The 20759-nt window shown below is 42.0% G+C and overlaps 2 protein-coding genes across 3 annotated transcripts in view; both read left to right on the top strand.

The window, feature by feature from the left end:
- Nucleotides 1–12985, top strand: part of niban2b (niban apoptosis regulator 2b) — a 58887-nt gene extending 45902 nt beyond the window's left edge. Inside the window, exons 11-14 of the mRNA XM_028577174.1 lie at nt 2596–2709; nt 8593–8700; nt 9470–9581; nt 11200–12985. Of these exons, the coding sequence (XP_028432975.1) occupies nt 2596–2709; nt 8593–8700; nt 9470–9581; nt 11200–12101 (1236 nt within the window). The 3' untranslated portion in view covers nt 12102–12985. The remainder of the gene's footprint in view (nt 1–2595; nt 2710–8592; nt 8701–9469; nt 9582–11199) is intronic.
- Nucleotides 12986–15317: 2332 nt separating this feature from the next.
- Nucleotides 15318–20759, top strand: part of npdc1b (neural proliferation, differentiation and control, 1b) — a 30629-nt gene continuing 25187 nt past the window's right edge. For both annotated transcript variants that reach the window (XM_028577176.1, XM_028577175.1), the window contains exon 1: nt 15318–15739. In XM_028577176.1, the coding sequence (XP_028432977.1) occupies nt 15670–15739 (70 nt within the window). In that variant the 5' untranslated portion in view covers nt 15318–15669. The remainder of the gene's footprint in view (nt 15740–20759) is intronic.

Raw genomic sequence — 20759 nt, 5'->3', positions numbered from 1 at the left:
TTGTTTGCTGTTACAGGTAATTTATGATCATCCAATTGAACATAACACCGTTAACATTTAAAAGTTATATATAGTCACTTTAATTAAAATGTGTGTAAATGTGGCTTATTTTCAACTGCAGTCCTTTGGTGAGATGCTTTGAAACCAATGAGGTGATGAGGACATTTCACAGACAGAAGACAAAAAGACGCCATAAAGGACAGCAACAAAATAAGAGATCTCAAGACAGTGCACAGCAACAGGAAACCGCAAATCATTAGTACAATAATACATTAACAATTTCCACTATTCGGTTCATCTAGCCATGCAAGCAACATAAAGTAACAAAACACAGCCAAGCAATATAAAGTGTAAAAGCAGCAGAACCATTTTGACACTTGCAGACATGCAGAGCAGCAAAGAGACATACATAAAATAATTGGGCCTTGAGACTTTATGTGAAGGTATGGTAGGTGGCACATTCAGATGCAGAGTGTGCCCTAAAAACATAATAGTTTGTATTTGTATCCAACCAGAGCAACAGGAACTCAGTCTCAGGGAAGAGATTGCAAGAGGCAGGCACCCCCCATGGAGAAATCACTTATCACAACTTCCTCAGTGGGGCCCGGGGCTAGTGTGGGGAGGGGTGGTGCGGCGCGGCTCAAGGTCATTCAGAGTTCAAGTACTGTTTAGAAACTACAGATACTCGAGCTGTGAAACCTTTCCTCAAGTCCTACACTGTAAAAAAGAAAGAAAAAGAAACTTCAAAGCTTTAAAAATGATGGGAATTTGAACATCTACAATTCTATGACAATTAGAGTGAGTCACTCCTTTTTCAGCTCACTTCTTTTGTTAGCTTGAGTTATTGGGTTATTTTAGTTAAAAATCACAGTAAAGTAGCTTGTCAAAATATAACTGAATTACATGAATATATAGCAGGGGTTTGGTAACCTTTTTAAATACAAAGTGCCATTTTAAATTGGTCATGTTAATCTGTTTGCCATATCAGCATTAAACCTGCCATCATCTACTGAGCCCGCTCAGGCAGTGTTATTTTTTTCCTTTGCGTAGCATATTTTAAAGAAGGCACCGAGTACTAGCCAATCGGAGGCAGGGTAGGGCAGGTCTTGGCGAAATGTTAATGGGGAAAAAGTCAATCAAACTATTGTAAATAACAGGCTGTGCTCCTTGATCTGGCTGTGAAATAGTCATTTGGAATGCGGATAGGAACAATTCCCAAAAACTCTCTTGCAGACATACTGCTGGTGTGCTATTGGTTAAGCTACCTTGTGCCAATGGTGGCACGCATGCCTAAGGTTGCTGACCCCTGATACAGTATGTACTATGTCAAGTCTCTAGTCTTGAATACCAAGTCACTGTCAAGTCGAGTTGCTTATCAATGTGAGTCAAGCAAGTCTCCAATTTGCGACTTTAGTCAAGTTGTGCGACTCAAGTCCCCCACCTTCTACTAAACAAACCCAATGTACATCCCTCCCATTGCTACTGAAATGTGACCTCCGTCATGGCTGCTGGGTTTGGCAGTAAATTGCTGTCTGATACGCCGTTAATTTGTTAGTAAACAAACAAAACATGTTAATGACATTGTCATATTGCTTATTACCAGTTTTGGGCAAGCAACTTGGCTACATCAACATGGCAAAAGTTGTTTACTACATCAGACCCATAAGCCACCAAAAATATACTAAAATGTCAGGGTTTAGTGTATTTCTTACTACAAAAAAAAAAAAAAAAAAAAAAAAAAAAAAAAAAAAAAAAGAGCTCAGAAAGGCAGCAGCAGATGACTGTATGTTGAACAGTGAGTGGATTAAATCCAGGGGATAATGAGGTCATTATTTGAGTTATGTTGCCACAGGTGATAATTTAGTTATTATTGATGAAACACTTGATGATGCTGCAAAACCTTAGTTAAATCATTTGAATTAATTTGTTGTGCCTGTCTGAACTTCTGACTTCTGATGCTAGCTATGGACATGCTTAATCATGTGGTATAATAATGTTTGAACTTCTTTTGCGTCCAGCTCCAGTTCCATGTTTAACATGCATGTTAAGGTTTTCAATCTTAAAGCTGATTTATCTCCTAACAGAAGGAGAATTTCCAGTGGTGTGAAATAATTTAATTTACTTCCAGGTCAGTTTTAAAGAAACAAAGGACAGTCATAATGTTCCTTTTGCTCAAAGTGTGTAGAGGGATTGGACAAGATTCAGCTTGTGCGGACACCTGCAGGCACAGTAAAACTGTAGGAGCATGGGTTCCCTCTAATGGTTTGTTCACTTTCTTAGGAGAACAGGACTTAAGAAGTTTGAATGGGGGATATTTGTGTACATGCACATCATGGGACAGAGACAGTTGGACTTGGGGCAGTGCATTCTTATATCTTTTGAATGCATGAATATTTAACATCAGTCACTTACATATGTTACAAAGTTTGAGCTACAAATTATAATATTGCTTGCAAACCTTTTAGAACCCGCTTTTAACACCAAAAACAATTATTGCCATTTATTTTTTTCCCATTATCAATACCAAATATGATCAACTTACTGATACAAATATAACATTGGTCTCTCTCTCTTTATTTGTACGTGTGTCCACAGCAAATGGATCATGCAGTGTATACATTTGAGCAGATCCTTCACCAGAGTCTGGAGTCTCAGTGCACAGAGGAGCTCTGCAAGTCCATCCAGCGCTGCCAGGACAGAGTCATTAAGGTAAAACGCACACAGAACTGTCTAGTAGATAATCACTAATCATACTTTTAAACTCTCTCAAGGGTGGTCTGGAGGAGGAGACGCGACCCGATAAGGCATCCTCTCCAGTCCACCTCATGATAATAATTAAAGAAGTATTAAAGTTCATATATTTGTACAGGCTGACATACTTTCCCCATCACTATGGTACTTTTACATTTAATCAACACATTTGCATAGTATGTCCTGTAGATGAACAGACATTCCAACATGGTTGAATCAACAACACAAATCAAATCTTCTCCTACTACAGGCTACAGGGTGTAGTGAAGGTATTCAGCAAAATTGCAGGCCTAACACTGAATGACCTGACTACACTGTATCAGGCTAGGGTGCTTAAAGGGGTGCTTTTTTTTTCCCCTCAACCTGGACCCTATTTTCCTATGTTTTCCGAAGTGACTGATGGAACAACAATCTTTGAAATTGGTCCAGTATTAAAGGTGCAATATGTAATTATGACAGCTAGTGTTTATGTAATGTTGCTAGATGCTTGTCTCACATAATCAGACATACTTCACAGCACAGCGGAGTCACTAACGTAAGATGCTGGCTATATTGATATTCATAAAAGCCTGTGCTCACACGGAGCTCTGTACCCAACTGACAGACACACTTTTTTGGCTTAGAATTACGGTCGGAACCGCTAAAAACGCAACAATCTCACCGTCCTCTCCACTCGACGGACAGACAATTCCTCGGCTTAGAATTACGGGGAGAACCGCTAAAAATAACACTACCTTGCTGTCCTCTCCACCCAACTGAACACACTTTATTGGCTTAGAATTACAGCAACAATCCCTAAACACACTGCAAACTTATGGACCTCTCTTCCCACTTTACAGCCATTTTACACCAACATTATGGAAAGGATCGCTTCAGAGATACACCTTTAAAACCTCTTTGAGACCGTTCTGTTTAACTAGAAACAGCTCTGAAGTCGCTAGCGCTAAACCCACCAGACTCCATTTAAAAAAGCAATACTTTTATAGTATAGAGCCGACATATTTTCACATGTAAATCGGTAAACTGTGTTTATTTCAACCAAAACTAGAGTTGTGATGGTTGGGAAAGTGGAAAGACGACCCAAAACGGGTTTTCATAGTTTTATTTTGTTTGTCGACTTTGAATGAAGTGTATTTTAAGATGCTAAAATTACTGTTTATTTACATGGAGTCTGGTAGGTTTAGCGAACACAATTTCGCGAATGTTTTTATGTTTAATAAAAGGATCTTACTCTTTAACGGAAAGGTCAACCTCCTTAGAAATCCTTTCCATAATGTTCACTTAGAATATTAATCGGAGGCAAAACAAGTACTTTTGTGAAGGTAAATAAAAGCTGGACAATTGCCCTATTAACTTACATTGTAACTCGTTTTGCCGCTGCCGACTGCAGTGATATTGCTTATTACTGGACCAATCTCAGAGATTGTTGTTCCCATCACTCACTCAAAAACATAGGAAAATAGGGTCCAGGTTGAAAAAAACGGTAGTTACCCTTTAAGAAGGCCCAAAGCCCTCCTCTTTTGAATGTAACCAAGTTGCTTCCGTCTGCCTACTTGCAGGACCCATAGGCTCAAAAGTCATTTATTCCAACTGCCATTGGTCTTTTAAACAAAGTAAGGTAGTTTAAACGTTTTATTTATCTATCTATGACTTGACTGTTATGCTCCATTTGTTTTTCTCTGTGCTTTTTCTTTGACCCTGCCTGTGGCCTTAGCAATACACAAGCCAACTCTGACCAGTTTCCCAGTCCCGGCTGCTGAAAAACATCCCCACAGCATGATGCTGCCACCACCATGTTTCACTGTGGGGATGGTGTTCTTTGGGTGATGTGATGTGTTGGGTTTGCGCCAGACAGTGTTTTCTTTGGTGGCCAAAAAGTTCAATTTTAGTCTTATCAGACCAGAGCACCTTCCTCCATACATTTTGGGAGTCTCCCACATGCCTTTTCGCAAACTCAAAACATGCCATTTTGTTTTTTGCTGAAAGTAATGGCTTTTTTCTGGCCACTCTGCCATAAAGCCCAACTCTATGGAGCGTACGGCTTATTGTCGTCCTATGTACAGATACCCCACTCTCTGCTGTGGAACTATGCAGCTCCTCCAGGGTTACCTTAGGTCTCTGTGCTGCCCTCCTTGCCCGATCCATGAGTTTTGGTGGGTGGCAGTCTCTTGCCAGGTTTGCTGTTGTGCCATGTTCTTTCCATTTGGATATGATAGATTTGATGGTGCTGCTGGGGATCATCAAAGATTTGGATATTTTTTTATAACCTAACCCTGACTTGTACTTGTACTACTCAACAACATTGTCCCTTACTTGTTTGGAGAGTTCCTTGGTCTTCATGGCAGTGTTTGGTTAGTGGTGCCTCTTGCTTAGGTGTTGCAGCCTCTGGGGCCTTTCAAAAAAGGTGTGTATATGTAATGACAGATCATGTGACACTTAGATTACACACAGGTGGACATCATTTCACAAATTATGTGACTTCTGAAGGTAATTGGTTGCACCAGAGCTTTTTATGGGCTTCATAACAAAGGGGGTGAATACATGCCAATTTTCAGTTTATTTCTAAAAAATAGTTTTATGTATAAATTTTTCTCATTTCACTTCACAAACTTAGACTATTGTGTTTTCTGTTATTCTGATCCATCAAAATTCAGATTCAAAAAACATTGAACTAAAGGCTGTAATGTAACAAAATAGGTAAAAAGCCAAGGGGGGGGTGAATACTTTAGCAAGGCACTGTATGTAGGCCTACATTGCTTGTCTGGTGTGTGGTATTGCTGGCTGTAAATCAAATTGCCCTACAGTTTCCTTGACCTTCTCCAACAAGCTTATATATATAGGACATTTTTTTACTATTTAAGTACTTAATATTGGTTAATACCAAGAACAAGTTTTTAATGTTTCTTTAGATTAATGCAATTCCTAATCTGGCTTTAAAATGCATATTTTAGACAGGATGTTATACTTTAATTGCAGACAATTTAAAACCGAAGGTTAATGAGTGTGAATCTTGTGACGTATGCAGGGTGTTGGCCAGTTCATCTGGAGGTTGTGTGATTAAGCACATACAATTCATGCTTATACATTTCAATTAAACTTTAAAGGTTATTGTTTACATACCCTGAAAGGCAATCTCTCAAGAAGGAAGGAATACATTTGTCTTGGTCAATGGATGAGTGTATGGACAAAAGGGGACAAATGCAAAGGAGAGAAGGTCCTTTCTTTATCCAGAGGGGTTTTCTTTACTTCCAGAGGCCTGGAATACAGTATTCAATTCAATTAAATTGTATTTATAGTATCTCTTGGTATGCGGTGTCTGGCGGTGCCGGTTGGGGTTATGATGAACAGTGGCAATTATAGTCACAATAGTACATTAGTCTGTTGCAAAATCCAGTCTGTGATTGGCTTAATGAGCCAGGTGTATCAGTGGCTGGGATGAATATCCTATCAGAATAGAGTGACCATTGTTCTTAAATGGTAATTTATGGGGGGGTTTTCCAACCCACGTACCGAGCTGCAATGTAATCATATAGGGCAAATGTGCATGGTCTATTTCGTCCACTAAAAGTGCTGTTTTTGAGAAAAATCATTTTTGTTTAACAGCTCTGGAATCGCCAAACACACCAAACTCCATTTCAATAAATATAGAGCCAGCATATTTCTACATGTAAATGGGTGAATTAAGGGTTTATTTAAACCAAACCAGAGTGGTGAAGACAAACCAAGACTGCTTTTGATTCTGTTTCTGTCAACTTCTGTTTCTGTCAAAATGAAGTGCATTTTACAATGATAAAATACTGTTTGTTTGAATTTAGTCTGGTAGGTTTGGCGATAGCGATTTTGGGGGATTTTCATGTAAAACAAAAAGGATCTTTCTCTTTAACAAAAAGGTTGACCTCTATAGGGATCCCTTCCATAATGTTGTCAGACACTTAGAATAATAATCTGAGCCTGTCAGATGTAAAATAAGCACTTTTGTAGATGTAAATTTAAGGTGCGCAATTATCCATTAACATAACACAATAATAGGCTTGTATTGCTGTTGCCAACTACAGTGGTCTTGCTTTCAAGGATTGTTGTTCCCATCAGTCAAGGTTGAAGAAAAAAAACTAATGATTTGACAAGAAACAAAAAGTAATTGCTCCGTTAAGTTGATTGGATACGGATACAATGTAATCATTTCAATGCGGACTCGGCTGGATGCAGAGACTTGTCAGCGACTTACCCAGAATAATAATATTTAGTTATCATTTGAACAGCCTCACATCTGCTACAAATGTATTTCGAAAGGAGCAGGTAGATGGATAGTATGATGCCGCCTGCACCTATACTTGCTGCTTGTCCTCTGGATCTAATTGTCTTGTTTTGCCCAAGCGTTTGCTGTACCTCAATATTTGTCCAGAGAGTCTTGGACAATAAAGTTTAATAACACACAAACTAACATTGCTGACAACCCTTTACATACACCTGGTGCCATCTAGTGTAAATCTACTGTATTTCACATTGTAAATGATTACACCATATCTTAAAATGTAACACAGTAGGTTTGCTTCGTAATGTATTTCAAGTATAAAACATAAACCGCTGACTTAAAAAAAAAAAATAATGCACGATATTAAGGAGTCCTGGTAATCAGACGTCTACTGATAAAAAGGCAGAAGTTATGAGCGACCATTTCTGTAGAGGTGTATGTGGGAGCAGCCTGGTGCCATTTGAACACGATTTAATGAGGACTCACACACAAAACATTGGAAGATTGGAAGCAGATTTTTCGACATGTGATTCCTTCAAATGGCTGCAGGGATTTAATGAACTGAAGGAAAAGCTGAGGACAACACATACCGTAAAAATCCCTCCTATAACTTTATAGATAGATCTGATCTGATTTCTGCTGTAATCACATAAAACTTTTAAATTAGTTTATTTTTAGGCATTATTCTGATGTTTGGGATTTGCTGCAAAACGTCGTTCTGAGATGTCTATTCAACTTCTAACTCAGTTTCCGCCAAAATACCAACAACTCTGTTTGCGCTGCCTTATTTGAATGAATCTTCCACCCGTTTGTGCCTCTCCTACACCAATGCACTGTGAATCTAAACCCCAAAGTACCACGCAGGTGGACAAAGCTTATTTCACGGTCAAGAGGTCTAGTATACAAGGCTGGGGGACTAGTATTTTCTTGATATATGTAAGTGAAAAAATATCCACCACAATTTCCTAAAGCCCAGATTTAAGTCTTCAAATGTCCAACAGTCTAAAAACTAGGGCTGTCAAAATGATCGTGTTAATAAAGAGTTAACACAAATTCCTTTTAACCCCACATTCTGTGATTTCGCTCCGTAGTTTGGGAAATCAGGAAGCTGCAGCAGTACCGACTGTGTCAAGTCTTTGGGTCAAAGGGTCTCAAAATAAATCGTGTCGTGAGATGACTAATGTGGTAGGAAAGAAAAAGAAAACATAACATATTTGGGACTTTTTTTTCTTTCTTTCTAACACCTCATTGACAAAATAAACATGACCAGGTGCTGTAGTAGAGACTGCTTTTTGTGACAAATGCAGTGGAGGAAAAGTTATGCTATGTCTCTCTGACACTTAGTGGGGTACAAGTAAAAAGCATTAAATGGAAATACTAAAGTTAAGTAGTATACTTGGGTACTAGAGTAAATGTACTTATTTACATTCCACAACTGATTATATATCTTGCTCATGTGTCAACAAGCAAGTCAATCAGTAAGAAGAAAATAGATTTAGTTTTAAATGTAGTTTTGGAAAGAAGCTGTTCACTAATGAAATCGCAGAAAACTTCTATGGTGGTAATAATACTTTTTTTTTTTGCTTCAGAAATTTGACTATGATAGCAGCACAGTGAGGAAGCGTTTCTTCCGTGAGGCTCTTCTCCAGATCTTCATTCCCTACATGCTGAAACAGCTTAGCCCCTCCTGTGCATCGGTGAGTCTCCGAGCATTGTGTCACCAAAAACCTCAAATATTAACGGAACTATTTTAATTCATGTGTTCAATCATTTGAAAGTCTTGGGGAAAATGTATGTATTGGCAATGAGGTTTATGTATTGTGTGTGTACTTGTGCAGTGTCAAACTGTACCATGTATCTTTGTCATCTAGCTCTAGACAAAATAAGACTTAACGATACTAGTTTAAAATACTGTGTAGGTAGGATAGCCGTCTGGATTCTGCTCATCTTAATCTGCATTAGAATAATACTTTTATTTGTTCAAAAAACTACCCTGAAATGAGCATGTTTATAGAGCTGTCTAGTTAACCCTCTGAGGACGAAAGACACACTGGCGCGTCTAAATGTTTGACAAAACTGCTACTCAAAAAGTTATATTACAAAATTTCATTTCAGACATTTATTAAATACTTTATCTTATATAACCTAAGACTTTGGTAAATTACTTTCAAGCACCGAAACAATTTGTACAAGATATCAGTTAAGGTTTGTTTTCAAAATTGATTTGAGGAATTTCAAAAAGCCAACATCAGTGTTTCTCTTTGTACATTGCCCTAGGAAAAATGTGGGCGTCCCTATATGGAAAGCTGAGTTTGTTCTGAACATTTTGATATGAACAGTTTTATGCAAAAACCCTTAAAAAGCTCATTTTAAAAAGATATGTGAAAATGCCCTTAGACATCAGAGGGTTAAAACAAATATTAAACTCGTATGTTAAACAGTTTTGACTGTTGTTGTGAACACCAGGAGCTGCCACACTTCCAGGAGCTGATCTTTGAGGACTTTTCCCGATTCATTCTGGTGGAGAACATCTTTGAAGAGGTGGTGCTGCAGTCTATGATGAAGGACATCACGATGGGTCAGTTTTCTACAGTGTTATTCTTCTAGAACTGTCGGTTTCTACACCAGCATAGTTCATTACAGAGTGGATCAGGATGTTGCTTTACTGAGCTCTTTGGTTATCACTGGGTAAAAAATCTTACTACTAGTACTAGTACTATTTCTCTGATGAGAGACATCTCTTTTTCCCTTTTTTATTTTGTTATTCATAGATTTATTTATAATTTCAAAAATATACTCCACATACACTTTACCAATAATAAACAAATTCTTGACAATTCAAAAAGCTTATAAATATATAAACATACCAAATGTACAAATATACAGAAGCAGTTACTTTTTTGGTTTAATCTTGTTACCTTTTATCTCAGGATAACAAAGTTGTTTTTCCTATAATAACATAATATGTATTTAATAGGCTTGTTGACAGTGTGTTTTAGTGCTTAAACTGATACTGATACGCACGCCCGCCGATAGGGGGGGACAAACGGGTCTGTTGTCCCGGGCCCACAGTAGGGGGGGGGCCCAGAACTGGGCCCTCATAAAATTATGGAATAATTAAAAAAAAAAAAGAATTAAAATAGGCCTATTTGTGGAACAAAAAAATGTAATATTTCAGTTTACATAAAAGCTTTTTAGTTGTTTTCTTCCTAATTGTCCTTGAAATAGTGGTCAAGCCCGACACAACACATTATCTTTGACAGAAACCGTTGAGTTTGGTAGCTCTGTCAGAGAGGATGAGACTGAGAGGAGAGAGATCCAGCTGCAGTCAGGTGACAGAGAGAGTGATGCGGGAGGGGCCCGCTGCCCAGCAAGGGAGGGACAGAGTCAGTGAGAGAGAAGAGAAAGAGAGAGATGCGGGAGGGGCACACTGCCCAGTCTGAGCAGGATGGATCAGAGACTGAGCACACACAGTGAGAGATGTGACAAGAGGAGAGGAGAGGAGGAAGATCAGAGGAGAGGAAGAGCAGAGCAGAAGAGAGGAACAGGAGAGGAAGAGCAAGGGAATAGGTAGGGCTCTGGGTGCGGGGGGGGGGGCACAGGCAAGATTTCTTCATGTCAAGACATGAAGAAATAAGTTGGGTGCACTCTGCGCAATGCACAGAGGAAATGGAAATCAAAGCCACACCATCTGCCTGTGGCAGCATATTTTGTGGTGCGGTTTGTTCACATTATGCCACTCTGCACTATCCAGACAATGACACGATTTCCTGGAAAGCCGATTCCTCATTTGATAGCCTGTTGTCGTCATGCATTTGTGATTGGCTCGGCTGTTTTACCAGATAGCAGGGGGGTGAGTCCTTGGCAGCAGCCCTTATTCAAATCTGACCCCCGCGGCCCTTTGCTGCATGTCGTCATCCCCCCCCCCTTTCCTGTCTTCAAGCTATCCTATCAGTTAAAGGCCACAGAAGCCAAAAAAAAACAAAACAGTCAGGAAATTTCCTGAAAAAAATAGTTACATAAAAGTTCATTTTTATCGAAATTACAGGACCCCTGAAGACCAGATGATCACAAATCTAGTTAAGAATCGGTCGAATTGTTGCACTTTATACTGTTAATTTAGAATTAAATTAACTGTATAAATTTAAAAAAAAATCTTTATCACTCATGCACATTTTGCCCTCTTATTTCTGTAGCTGTGAAGGAGGCAGCGGTCCAGAGGAGACACAACCTGTACAGAGACAGCATTGTCCTCAGCAACAGTGACCCCAGCCTGCACCTACTTGGAGAAAACCCCTCCATCGACTGGGCCGAGGAGTACGGAGGAGCCCAGGAAGAGGCGGATGGAGCAGGGAAGGACACGGAGTGTGGCGGTGAGGGTGAGGGTGAAGTTGGGGCGGCCCAGAAGAGAAGGAGGATGAAGCAGGTGGTGTCCATGATCCAGGTGGAAGGCTCCCCAGTCTTGCCCAACGAGTCGTGCATGGATGTGCCTGGTGTCAACGACATCCCGGAAGAGGATGGAGAGGAGGAAGAGGAAGAGGAGGAGAAGGATGGAGATTGGGAGGAGAACTCGAATGATAAAGCTTCTGCTGACCAAAATGGATCTGCAAGTCCCAGAGCTTCAGAGAACCCTCCAGACTTGTCAAATGGTTCGGTCTTGAAGGAAGAGGAAGCCAAGTCAGAGGAACAGGGTAAAGAAGTCCCACAAAAGGTTGAATCTGCTCCAGAAAGTGCTTCAGTCGTGGAAGAGAAGGGTAAGGGAGGGGACAACCTGCCGATGGTGGAGGAACAACCGCACTCCGACCAGAAGGTGTCAGAGGAGACATTGCCACCGCCACCTGAGGAAATCCTATCTGGAGCTACAGAAACTGCTCCAGAGAGCCTCCCAGAGGCAACATCTGACTTCCCTTTGCCTCCACATGACGATAGTGGCTTCCAGTCTCCCACCAATGAAGGGGGAGAGGCAGAGAACGACAAGGAGGATGTGGCCCCTAGCACGGCAGCCCCACAGCCCTCAGAGGAGCACCCTAAGGTGAGGGAGACTAGTGTTGCTACAGCGCCAGGAGCAGAGACCAAAACCGGTGACCAAAACCAGTGACTCTGAGACAAGTAATGAAATGATTTCCATTTTGTTAGACCTAAACAGACTTCTGCTCTGTTTTTATTTTTATTATTTTTCTTTATTTTTTTGACCGATATTAAAACGCATGACACATGCTGTTTTAACCATATCATTTTTTTTCAGTTTTAGGCACAGTAATCATTTATATCAGATTTTTTTTTTTTCACCGAGCAGGGCTCAGGTGCACATGCACATATCGTTAAATGCTGTTTTTCTGTATCATTTTCACAACTTTGCATCCGACAGAAAATTCTTAGCTTTCAATCCACATATGTTTCATGTTTTATTTTCTCTTCACCTGGTATTAATGTAAGCACAGTGGACGGCCTCAAGTAAGAAATGGTGAGTTTTAAGCATGACAATTTGCAAGAACACCCCGATTTGATTTAGGTCTTAATTCTATCTTGTTATGCCTTCAATAACCTTCAGCAATTCGGTTTTTTTTTGTTTTGTTTTTTTACATTTGTTGGTCTATACACAGTTATTAGAAACTTACTCAATGGTTAACAGAAAATACTTTTCAGAATGTAGAAAAGTCTCAAAGTTCATTTTCTTTTCCGTCTTGCATTACAATTCATTAAATTGCCTCAATGTACACATTGACATCTTAAGACTTGACTATTTCTTTTGTGTTGGTAAGAATAACACTATCTTATAAAAGTTTATCCCTTAACAAAGTAAGCTTGTGTATATTATGTATAAATACTTATATGGACCAGTGAACTATACCAGACTGTCATTTTACATAATTTTATATAATTGTATAAGTGCCTTAGATGATCTCTCCAACCCTATTTTATTTATTATTTTGTAACCCCCCTTCTTTTTTGAATTATTGATAATAAATAATTATCCATAAATTATCAGTTTGTCATCACGTCTTTATTATAAACACACGCACACGCACGCCAAACTCTCTTAACATCTTTGATTTATGGGATCTAGACTTCCAGGTTTAGAGTTGCACAAGGCAAAATTATGTTAAACATTAAGATGTTGTGTCAGTAAAAATGTGTAGGCTTTTGGGATAATGCATTAATTAAATTAATTAACTAATGTAATTAGTTTATTAATGTAACAATACCCTAACCCTAACATTGCACAATACAGTCTACATTTAATGCAGTATTTCTGATCAAAGGTTTACAGATTTTAATCATAACACGCAGGCTTGTTGAACTTTTATTTCAGATATGAGACTAACCATTCAAATCAGAGAGGTGTTGTAGCGCTTCAGACGGCCCTAAAGCTTCAAGTCTTTCTCAGCACAATAGAAAGAAAGCCCCAAAGCCTTAAGAGGCTTCATTCCCCTATTACTAGTGATAGCTCACAATCAACTCTGGTGAAGCAGAGTTGATTACATTATCAAGGTAAGAATACTGACTCATCATATTTCCACATCTATGATCCAACATAACAACAATTTAGTTAGAGCACATTTCTAAAATGTGTTAGTGTTGAGAGTTTTTCTGAGTTGTACTCAGTTTTGTTGTGAGGATTCACGTGCCCCTTGTCTAGCTACTTTATTAATGCTGTATGCGGCCGCATGGGTAGCTCAGCTGGTAGAGCCTGCGCCCATCAACAAAGACGCCCTTTCTCTCCCCTTTCATGTCTAAAGCTGTCCTGTCAAAATAAAGGCCTAAAATGCCAACAAAAAGAATCTTAAAAAAAGAATTGTATGTGGGGCTCTGACTGGTCCGACTCTCAACTTTTGTGCCAGTTTGTTACTTTTTTCCTCTGTGAGTATGACCAACACTAGCAACATGCCATCTTATTGGATGCTGCGGCGTAAAGCTAGAGAGAGAGTTGACAGAAATTTTGAGTTAGTCAGTTTAGAGGACAAGACATTCTCATTCATTGGTCGAGGCAGTATCTTCATCAATAATCAACGACAGAGTGGACATGTACAGGAATTGCCAAACACTAGCTGAAGTTTAAAGAGCTGAGGTGTGAAGACTTTGATCTGAGCAGCGATGTCTTCTTTGATGCCCATGAGTCATTTGATTTTTATGATGATTCTGGAACCACGGATGGTGAAGACTGTGACCAGCCGTCAAAGCAGTTTGGCAAACTGGGAGAGCGCCGAATTTCTCATGCAGCTTTAAATGATCTGTTGTAATTGCTCTTGGCATATCATAGCTCTGTACTAAGAGATTCCAGGACTGTACAAAACTTCCAGAGTGATCCTGTTGTCATAAAGCTGTTCTGTCGTACAACAAAAAAAACTACTCCATCTGTGATTATCTCTGAAATTATTCAGAGAGTGGTTTTGTTTTCTAAGACTGAAGTTATTTACAGTGTTATTATTTTATTATTATTATCATCAAGGGGAAATAATTGGAATATTGAAAGTTACACTCCAGCACTAGTTAAAGAGGAAACTGATCATTGGAATTTATTCTAAAATACCATCCAAACAAATGTTTATTTGTCAAATAACAGTTTGGTAATGTTCACAGTAAAAATCATGATGTCATTTTGCATGTGTTTGAAAGTTTTTGTGCCAGAATGCAGCAGAGAGGACATGACACCCCTGGAAAAAGAGTACAAGGAGGTCAAAGTCTACTTTATTGAGGGTTAGGTAGAGGACTGCTATGGTAAAAGGGATATAGAGAAAACAGCTCTCAATAATGTATTATTATTATTGATGTATTAATGAATAAGGTGGAGCTATTTTTTAAATACTTAATATAGTAGTTTAATGTACAACAATGCCCCATATTGTAAAGATCATCATATGTTTTCTCTATAAAATCTTAATTTCTAAATAACTTGGAACTGAAGCTGTCCGATAAATGTAGTGAGTACTAGTAAAGTACTGGTAGGCCTACCACAAATGTGTACAACATTACACCACAGGACCCACAGTGTCTACATTTTATTGTTAAAAAAAAAAGTTATGGTTTGGGAATTTGATTAATGTCCCAAGTCCCAACTAAAGCTGATGGGTCAGTGGTTGGAATATACAATATGTGTGCGACTGTCAAAACCTTCCTAAACCCGATACAAAACTACCATAGAAAATCTGCTGCATGAAGGGGGGCACTTAGGGTCAATTAGCTCTGTCTATCTTTAGGGCTAATAGACGACTACTCGGGTTTTACTAGTGGTAGGCCTAAGCATAGACATAATATAGAGTCTACTCTATATTATGTCTATGGGCCTAAGCAGCACCTGAAGGCAGCACGGACGGCGCGTAGCGTGTTGACGTCACACCTACGTACCTCTGCGATAGCTCACCAAAAGTAACCACAGAGACGGTTTAACGGTGTGCATCTATGTTGCACGTTCGCGGTGGAGAGCAGACACCCTGCGGCAAACACACTTGAGGGGCCGAATGACCACTGCTGCCTGCATTCTGTCCTAAATTGTTTTGGATTCCATATTCCAATTGTCGTTATTTTTTTACTAGTCCCGTCCTCCCTTAGCACCAGGGGGATGGGGGAATGATTAGCACCGACTCTCCTCCGCCGCCGCCTCCTGCTACTGCTCCTCCTTCGGTTGGTCCCCGTGTCCCCTGTCAGTCGTCGGAGCTCTGCCTAGGATGTGGGCCCCGCTGCTCGACCAGGCTGCGGTGTTTGCGGCCCTGTTGGCGCTGAGCACCTGCTTGACAGGTAAGAAGCTGCTGCTACCTGTCATTCATACAGAGGCTTGTGTTGTGAAGCAGCAGTGGGCCTCCAGGACTGTCGTATATCACTCTTCACCACCGTAACTGTTTCTAATATGCACGGTACCCAATCCTCAAATGAAATTATGATGATTTACTGTAATATAGGATTGTACAGTGTCTCTGTGGTCTTTTATCAGGAGTTTATAGTGACCTTAGGTACTCATTCATCCTCTGTGGCATGGCTGTATTCTGTAGGCTATATTTCTATATTAGCTATGACACCTGATTGATTATCCCCTATGGGTTATACAGTATATTTTCAGTGGGGTTAGTCTGTTTATGGTACTCAACACAGTGAGTGACCTATCATGCCTGATTGTATTTTTTATCTCTTGTTATGAGTATTATTATTGTATAATATTTCGATATAAAGGTAGAAATGTTGGCAAATTTGTATATGGTGTGTCTAAATGTGTTACAGGATTTAGAACTGTAGTGATTTGGCAATAAATCAAATTGTCATTTAACAGAAAATAACTTATTACATTGCTCAACAAAACGAGTAATTTAAAGATACCACCTTGGGCTTTTGGAAATTAAAGTGGGTATTTTAACTATTTTCTGACATTTTATAGACCAAATAATTAATGAATTGAGAAAATAATCAGCACATAAAGTTGCAGTGTCTGTCAGTGCAGTCATGTGCCCCCCAGTGCTTTTGCGTCTGTCTGAGAGATGAAACAGAAATCACATTAGGCTATGAGGTGGGAAATTGATGATTCAGTGCCAGCGAAATGGATAGGGCAATATGTTTCCAGGCTGTATCCTGTGTCCTCCATGTCATAGCCTTAGTTATCATAGCAGAGGTGTTGGCTGTGTTCTGGTTGTCTTCAGAAACACATTCCTGCTGTCAGAGCTGAAGAGCTCTCCGTCACTGACCTAGGCGACCATGTAATGTCACACAGTTTATTCTAAGATTCACACACACCCCTCCATTATTTTATTCAGCATGAAAACCGCAGTGCTGTAACATCGGGGCATTGTTGTACAAACAACCACAAATTAAAGTGAGTAAAATTAAAGTAGGGCTGCACAATGAATCACAATTTTATCGAAATCACAATATGACCTAGTGCAATATCCAAATCGCAGGGGGGAATATTTGTTAAAGGCAAAATATTTTGCAGAGACATCCCGGCCTACAAATCGTATCCTACAGACTAAAGAAAAAACTCTTTGTTTGGTACAGATACTCGCAAAAATCACACTCAATCATTCAATAATTTTTCAATGAAAATGAGAATAATGATACAAAAATTATCATTCCCTCCAGTATCATGTATCATGAATCATATCGTAATCGCGATATCAGTAGGGCTGGTCCGAATACCTTTTTTTTTTTTTGAGTTTCGAAGCTTCGGTAGTAATGAGCATCAAATATTCGAAGCTTCGGAGAGAGGGGGCTGAACATATTATTATCTCTAATAAAGGCAGGAATCTCTATGTGTCTGTTTTTGTTGGCATTTTGATTATTTTGAGAACTTTTCATCCAAACGACTCACAAGGGAGTGCAGCGTCGTATTTGGTGCAATATAGATAGACAGGCCAGACGCGTTCAGAATTAATACACTTTTAACCTCTCAAGGATCACCGTCCCGTCAACGGGTCACTTTGTGACTGGGGTGTCGCTGTAACCTCGTTTTTATAACTTTAAAGCAATAAATCTTTAAAATATACAGCCATGTACACAACTGTTACAAAGTAACAGAAAGTAAAACAATTCAGCCGTAATCTGCGCAGCCGAGAGTGCATGCATACATGCATGCTTATTCATGCTTAAATACTTATTTTGAGCACCATCCATCCATCCATCTTCGTTTTTTTTTTTGTCGGGTCGGCGGGGGAGCAGCTCAACAGGGGACCCCAAACTTCCCTTTCCCGAGCAACATTAACCAGCTCCGACTGGGGGGATCGGCGTTCCCAGGCCAGGTTGGAGATATAATCCCTCCACCTAGTCCTGGGTCTTCCCGAGGCCTCCTCCCAGCTGGACGTGCCTGGAACACCTCCAGGGGGAGGCGCCCAGGGGCATCCTTACCAGATGCCCGAACCACCTCAACTGGCTCCTTTCGACGCAAAGGAGCAGCGGCTCTACTCCGAGCTCCTCACGGATGACTGAGCTTCTCAATCTCTAAGGGAGACGCCAGCCACCCTCCTGAGGAAACCCATTTCAGCCGCTTGTACCCTGGATCTCGTTCTTTCGGTCATGACCCAGCCTTCATGACCATAGGTTGTGACCGGTAGATCGAGAGCTTTGCCTTCTGGCTCAGCTTCGTCCAACGGTGCGATAGATTGAATGCAATACCGCACCCGCTGCCGATTCTCCGACCAATCTCCCGCTCCATTGTCCCCTCAGCGAACAAAACCCCAAGGTACTTGAACTCCTTCACTTGGGGTAAGGACTCATTCCCTACCTGGAGAAGGCATTCCATCGGTTTCCTGCTGAGAACCATGGCCTCCGATTTAGAGGTGCTGATCCTCATCCCAACCGCTTCACACTCGGTTGCGAACCGATCCAGTGAGTGCTGAAGGTCGCAAGGCCGATGATGCCATCAGGACCACATCATCTGCAAAGAGCAGCTGAGATCCCCAGCCCACCAAATACGCCTCGATATCCTGTCCATAAATATTACAAACAGGATTGGTGACAAAGCGCAGCCCTGGCGGAGGCCAACCCTCACCTGAAACGAGTCCGACTTACTACGAGAACCCGGACACAGCTCTCACTTTGGTCATACAGAGATTGGATGGCCCTGAGTAGAGACCCCTCACCCCATACTCCCGCAGCACCTCCCACAGTATCTTATACGCCTTCTCCAAATCCACAAAACACATAAACCGGTTGGGCATACTCCCAGGCTCCCTCCAGGATCCTTGCGAGAGTGAAGAGCTGGTCCGTTGGACCAGGACGGAATCCGCATTGTTCCTCCTCAACCCGAGGTTCGACTTCGGCCGAACCCTCCTTTCCAGCACCTTGGAGTAGACTTTACCAGGGAGGCTGAGAAGTGTGAACCCCTATAATTGGCACACACCCTCTGGTCCCCTTTTTTAAAAAGAGGAACCACCACCCCAGTCTGCCACTCCTTTTCCCAGACTTCCACGCAATGTTGAAGAGGCGTGTCAACCAGGACAACCCCTCCACACCCAGAGCCTTGAGCATTTCTGGACGGATCTCATCAATCCCGGGGCTTTGCCACTGTGTAGTTGTTTGACTACATCAGTGACTTCCGCCTGGGAAATCGACGACAATCCCCCGTTATCCTCCAGCTCTGCCTCTAACATTTATTAGTGGATTCAGGAGTTCCTCAAAGTGCTCCCTCCACCGCCCCTATTACCTCCTCAGTGTAGGTCAACAGTGTCCCATCCTTACTGTACACAGCTTGGATGGTTCCCCCCCCCTCCTGAGGTGGCGAACAGTTTTCCAGAAACACTTTGGTGCCGACCGAAAGTCCTTCTCCATGTCTTCTCCAAACTTCTCCCCAGATTTGCTTTGCCTCTTTCACGGCAGAGGCTGCAGCCCTTCGGCCCGCCGGTACCCTGCAACTGCCTCCGGAGTCCTCGAGATAACATATCCCGGAAGGACTCCTTCTTCAGTCGGACGGCTTCCCTGACCACTGGTGTCCACCACGGTGTTCGTGGGTTACGCCCCCTTGAGGCACCTAAGATCCTAAGACCACAGCTCCTCGCCGCAGCTTCAGCAATGGAAACTTTGAACATTGTCCACTCGGGTTCAATGCCCCCAGCCTCCACAGGGATGCACGAAAAGTCCGCCCGGAGGTGTGAGTTGAAAGTCTGTCGGACAGGGGCCTCCTCCAGACGTTCCCAATTTACCCGCACTACACGTTTTGGGCTTACCAGGTCTGTCCAGAGTCTTCCCCACCCCTGACCCAACTCACCACCAGATGGTGATCGGTTGACAGCTCTGCCCCTCTCTTCACCCGAAAGTGTCCAAACATACGGCCTCAGATCAGATGAAACGATTATGAAATCGATCATTGACCTTGGAGGGTGCTCTGGTACCAGGTACACTTATGAGCATCCCTATGTTCGAACATGGTGTTCGTTATAGACAATCCATGACTAGCACAGAAGTCCAACAACAAACAACCACCTGGTTTAGATCAGGAGGCCGTTCCTCCCAATCACGCCTCTCAGGTGTCTCCATCATTGCCCACGTGTGCAGGAAGTCCCCCAGCAGAACAATGGAGTCCCCACTGGAGCCCCATGCAGGACTCCAGTCAAGGTCTCCAAGAAGGCCGAATACTCCGAACTCCTGTTTGGTGCATAACAAACAACAGTCAGAGTTTTCCCCCCACAACCCGCAGGCGAGGGAGGCGACCCTCTCGTCCACCGGGTAAACTCAACACAGCGGCGCTCAGCCGGGGCTTGTGAGTATCCCCACACCCGCCCGGCGCCTCACACCCTGGGCAACTCCGAGAAGAAAAGAGTCCAACCCCCTATCCAGGAGTATGGTTCCAGAACCGAGGAAAGAGAGGTAAGCCCCACCAGATCTAACGGTAGCGCTCCACCTCCCGCACCAGTTCGGCTCCTTCCCCCACAGAGAGGTGACGTTCCACGTCCCCAGAGCCAGCGTCTGCCGCCCGGGTCTGGTCCGCGAGGCCCCTGACCTTCACTGCCACCCATGTGGCATCGCACCCGACCCCAACGGTTCCTCCCACAGGTGGTGGGCCCATGGGCTGGAGAGATGGGAGCCACGTAGCTTGTTCGGGCTGTGCCCGCCGGGCTCCGTGGCAAACCCGCCACCAGGGCTCGCCCGACGAGCCCGCCCGTCTGGGCCTGGCTCAGACGGGGCCCCGGGCTTCCTCCGGGCAGGGTCACTCCATCTCTACCTTGCTTCTTCATTGGGGTTTTTGAACCATTCTTTGTCTGGCCCCTCACCTGAGACCACTTTGCCTTGGGAGACCCTACCAGGAGCACAAAGCTCCAGACAACACAGCCCTCAGGTT

The sequence above is a fragment of the Perca flavescens genome, chromosome 5 (genome assembly GCF_004354835.1).
Source record: "Perca flavescens isolate YP-PL-M2 chromosome 5, PFLA_1.0, whole genome shotgun sequence".
NCBI lineage: Eukaryota > Metazoa > Chordata > Actinopteri > Perciformes > Percidae > Perca > Perca flavescens.
The sequence above is the reverse complement of the archived record's forward strand: the minus strand, read 5'-3'. Positions and strand labels throughout refer to the sequence as shown.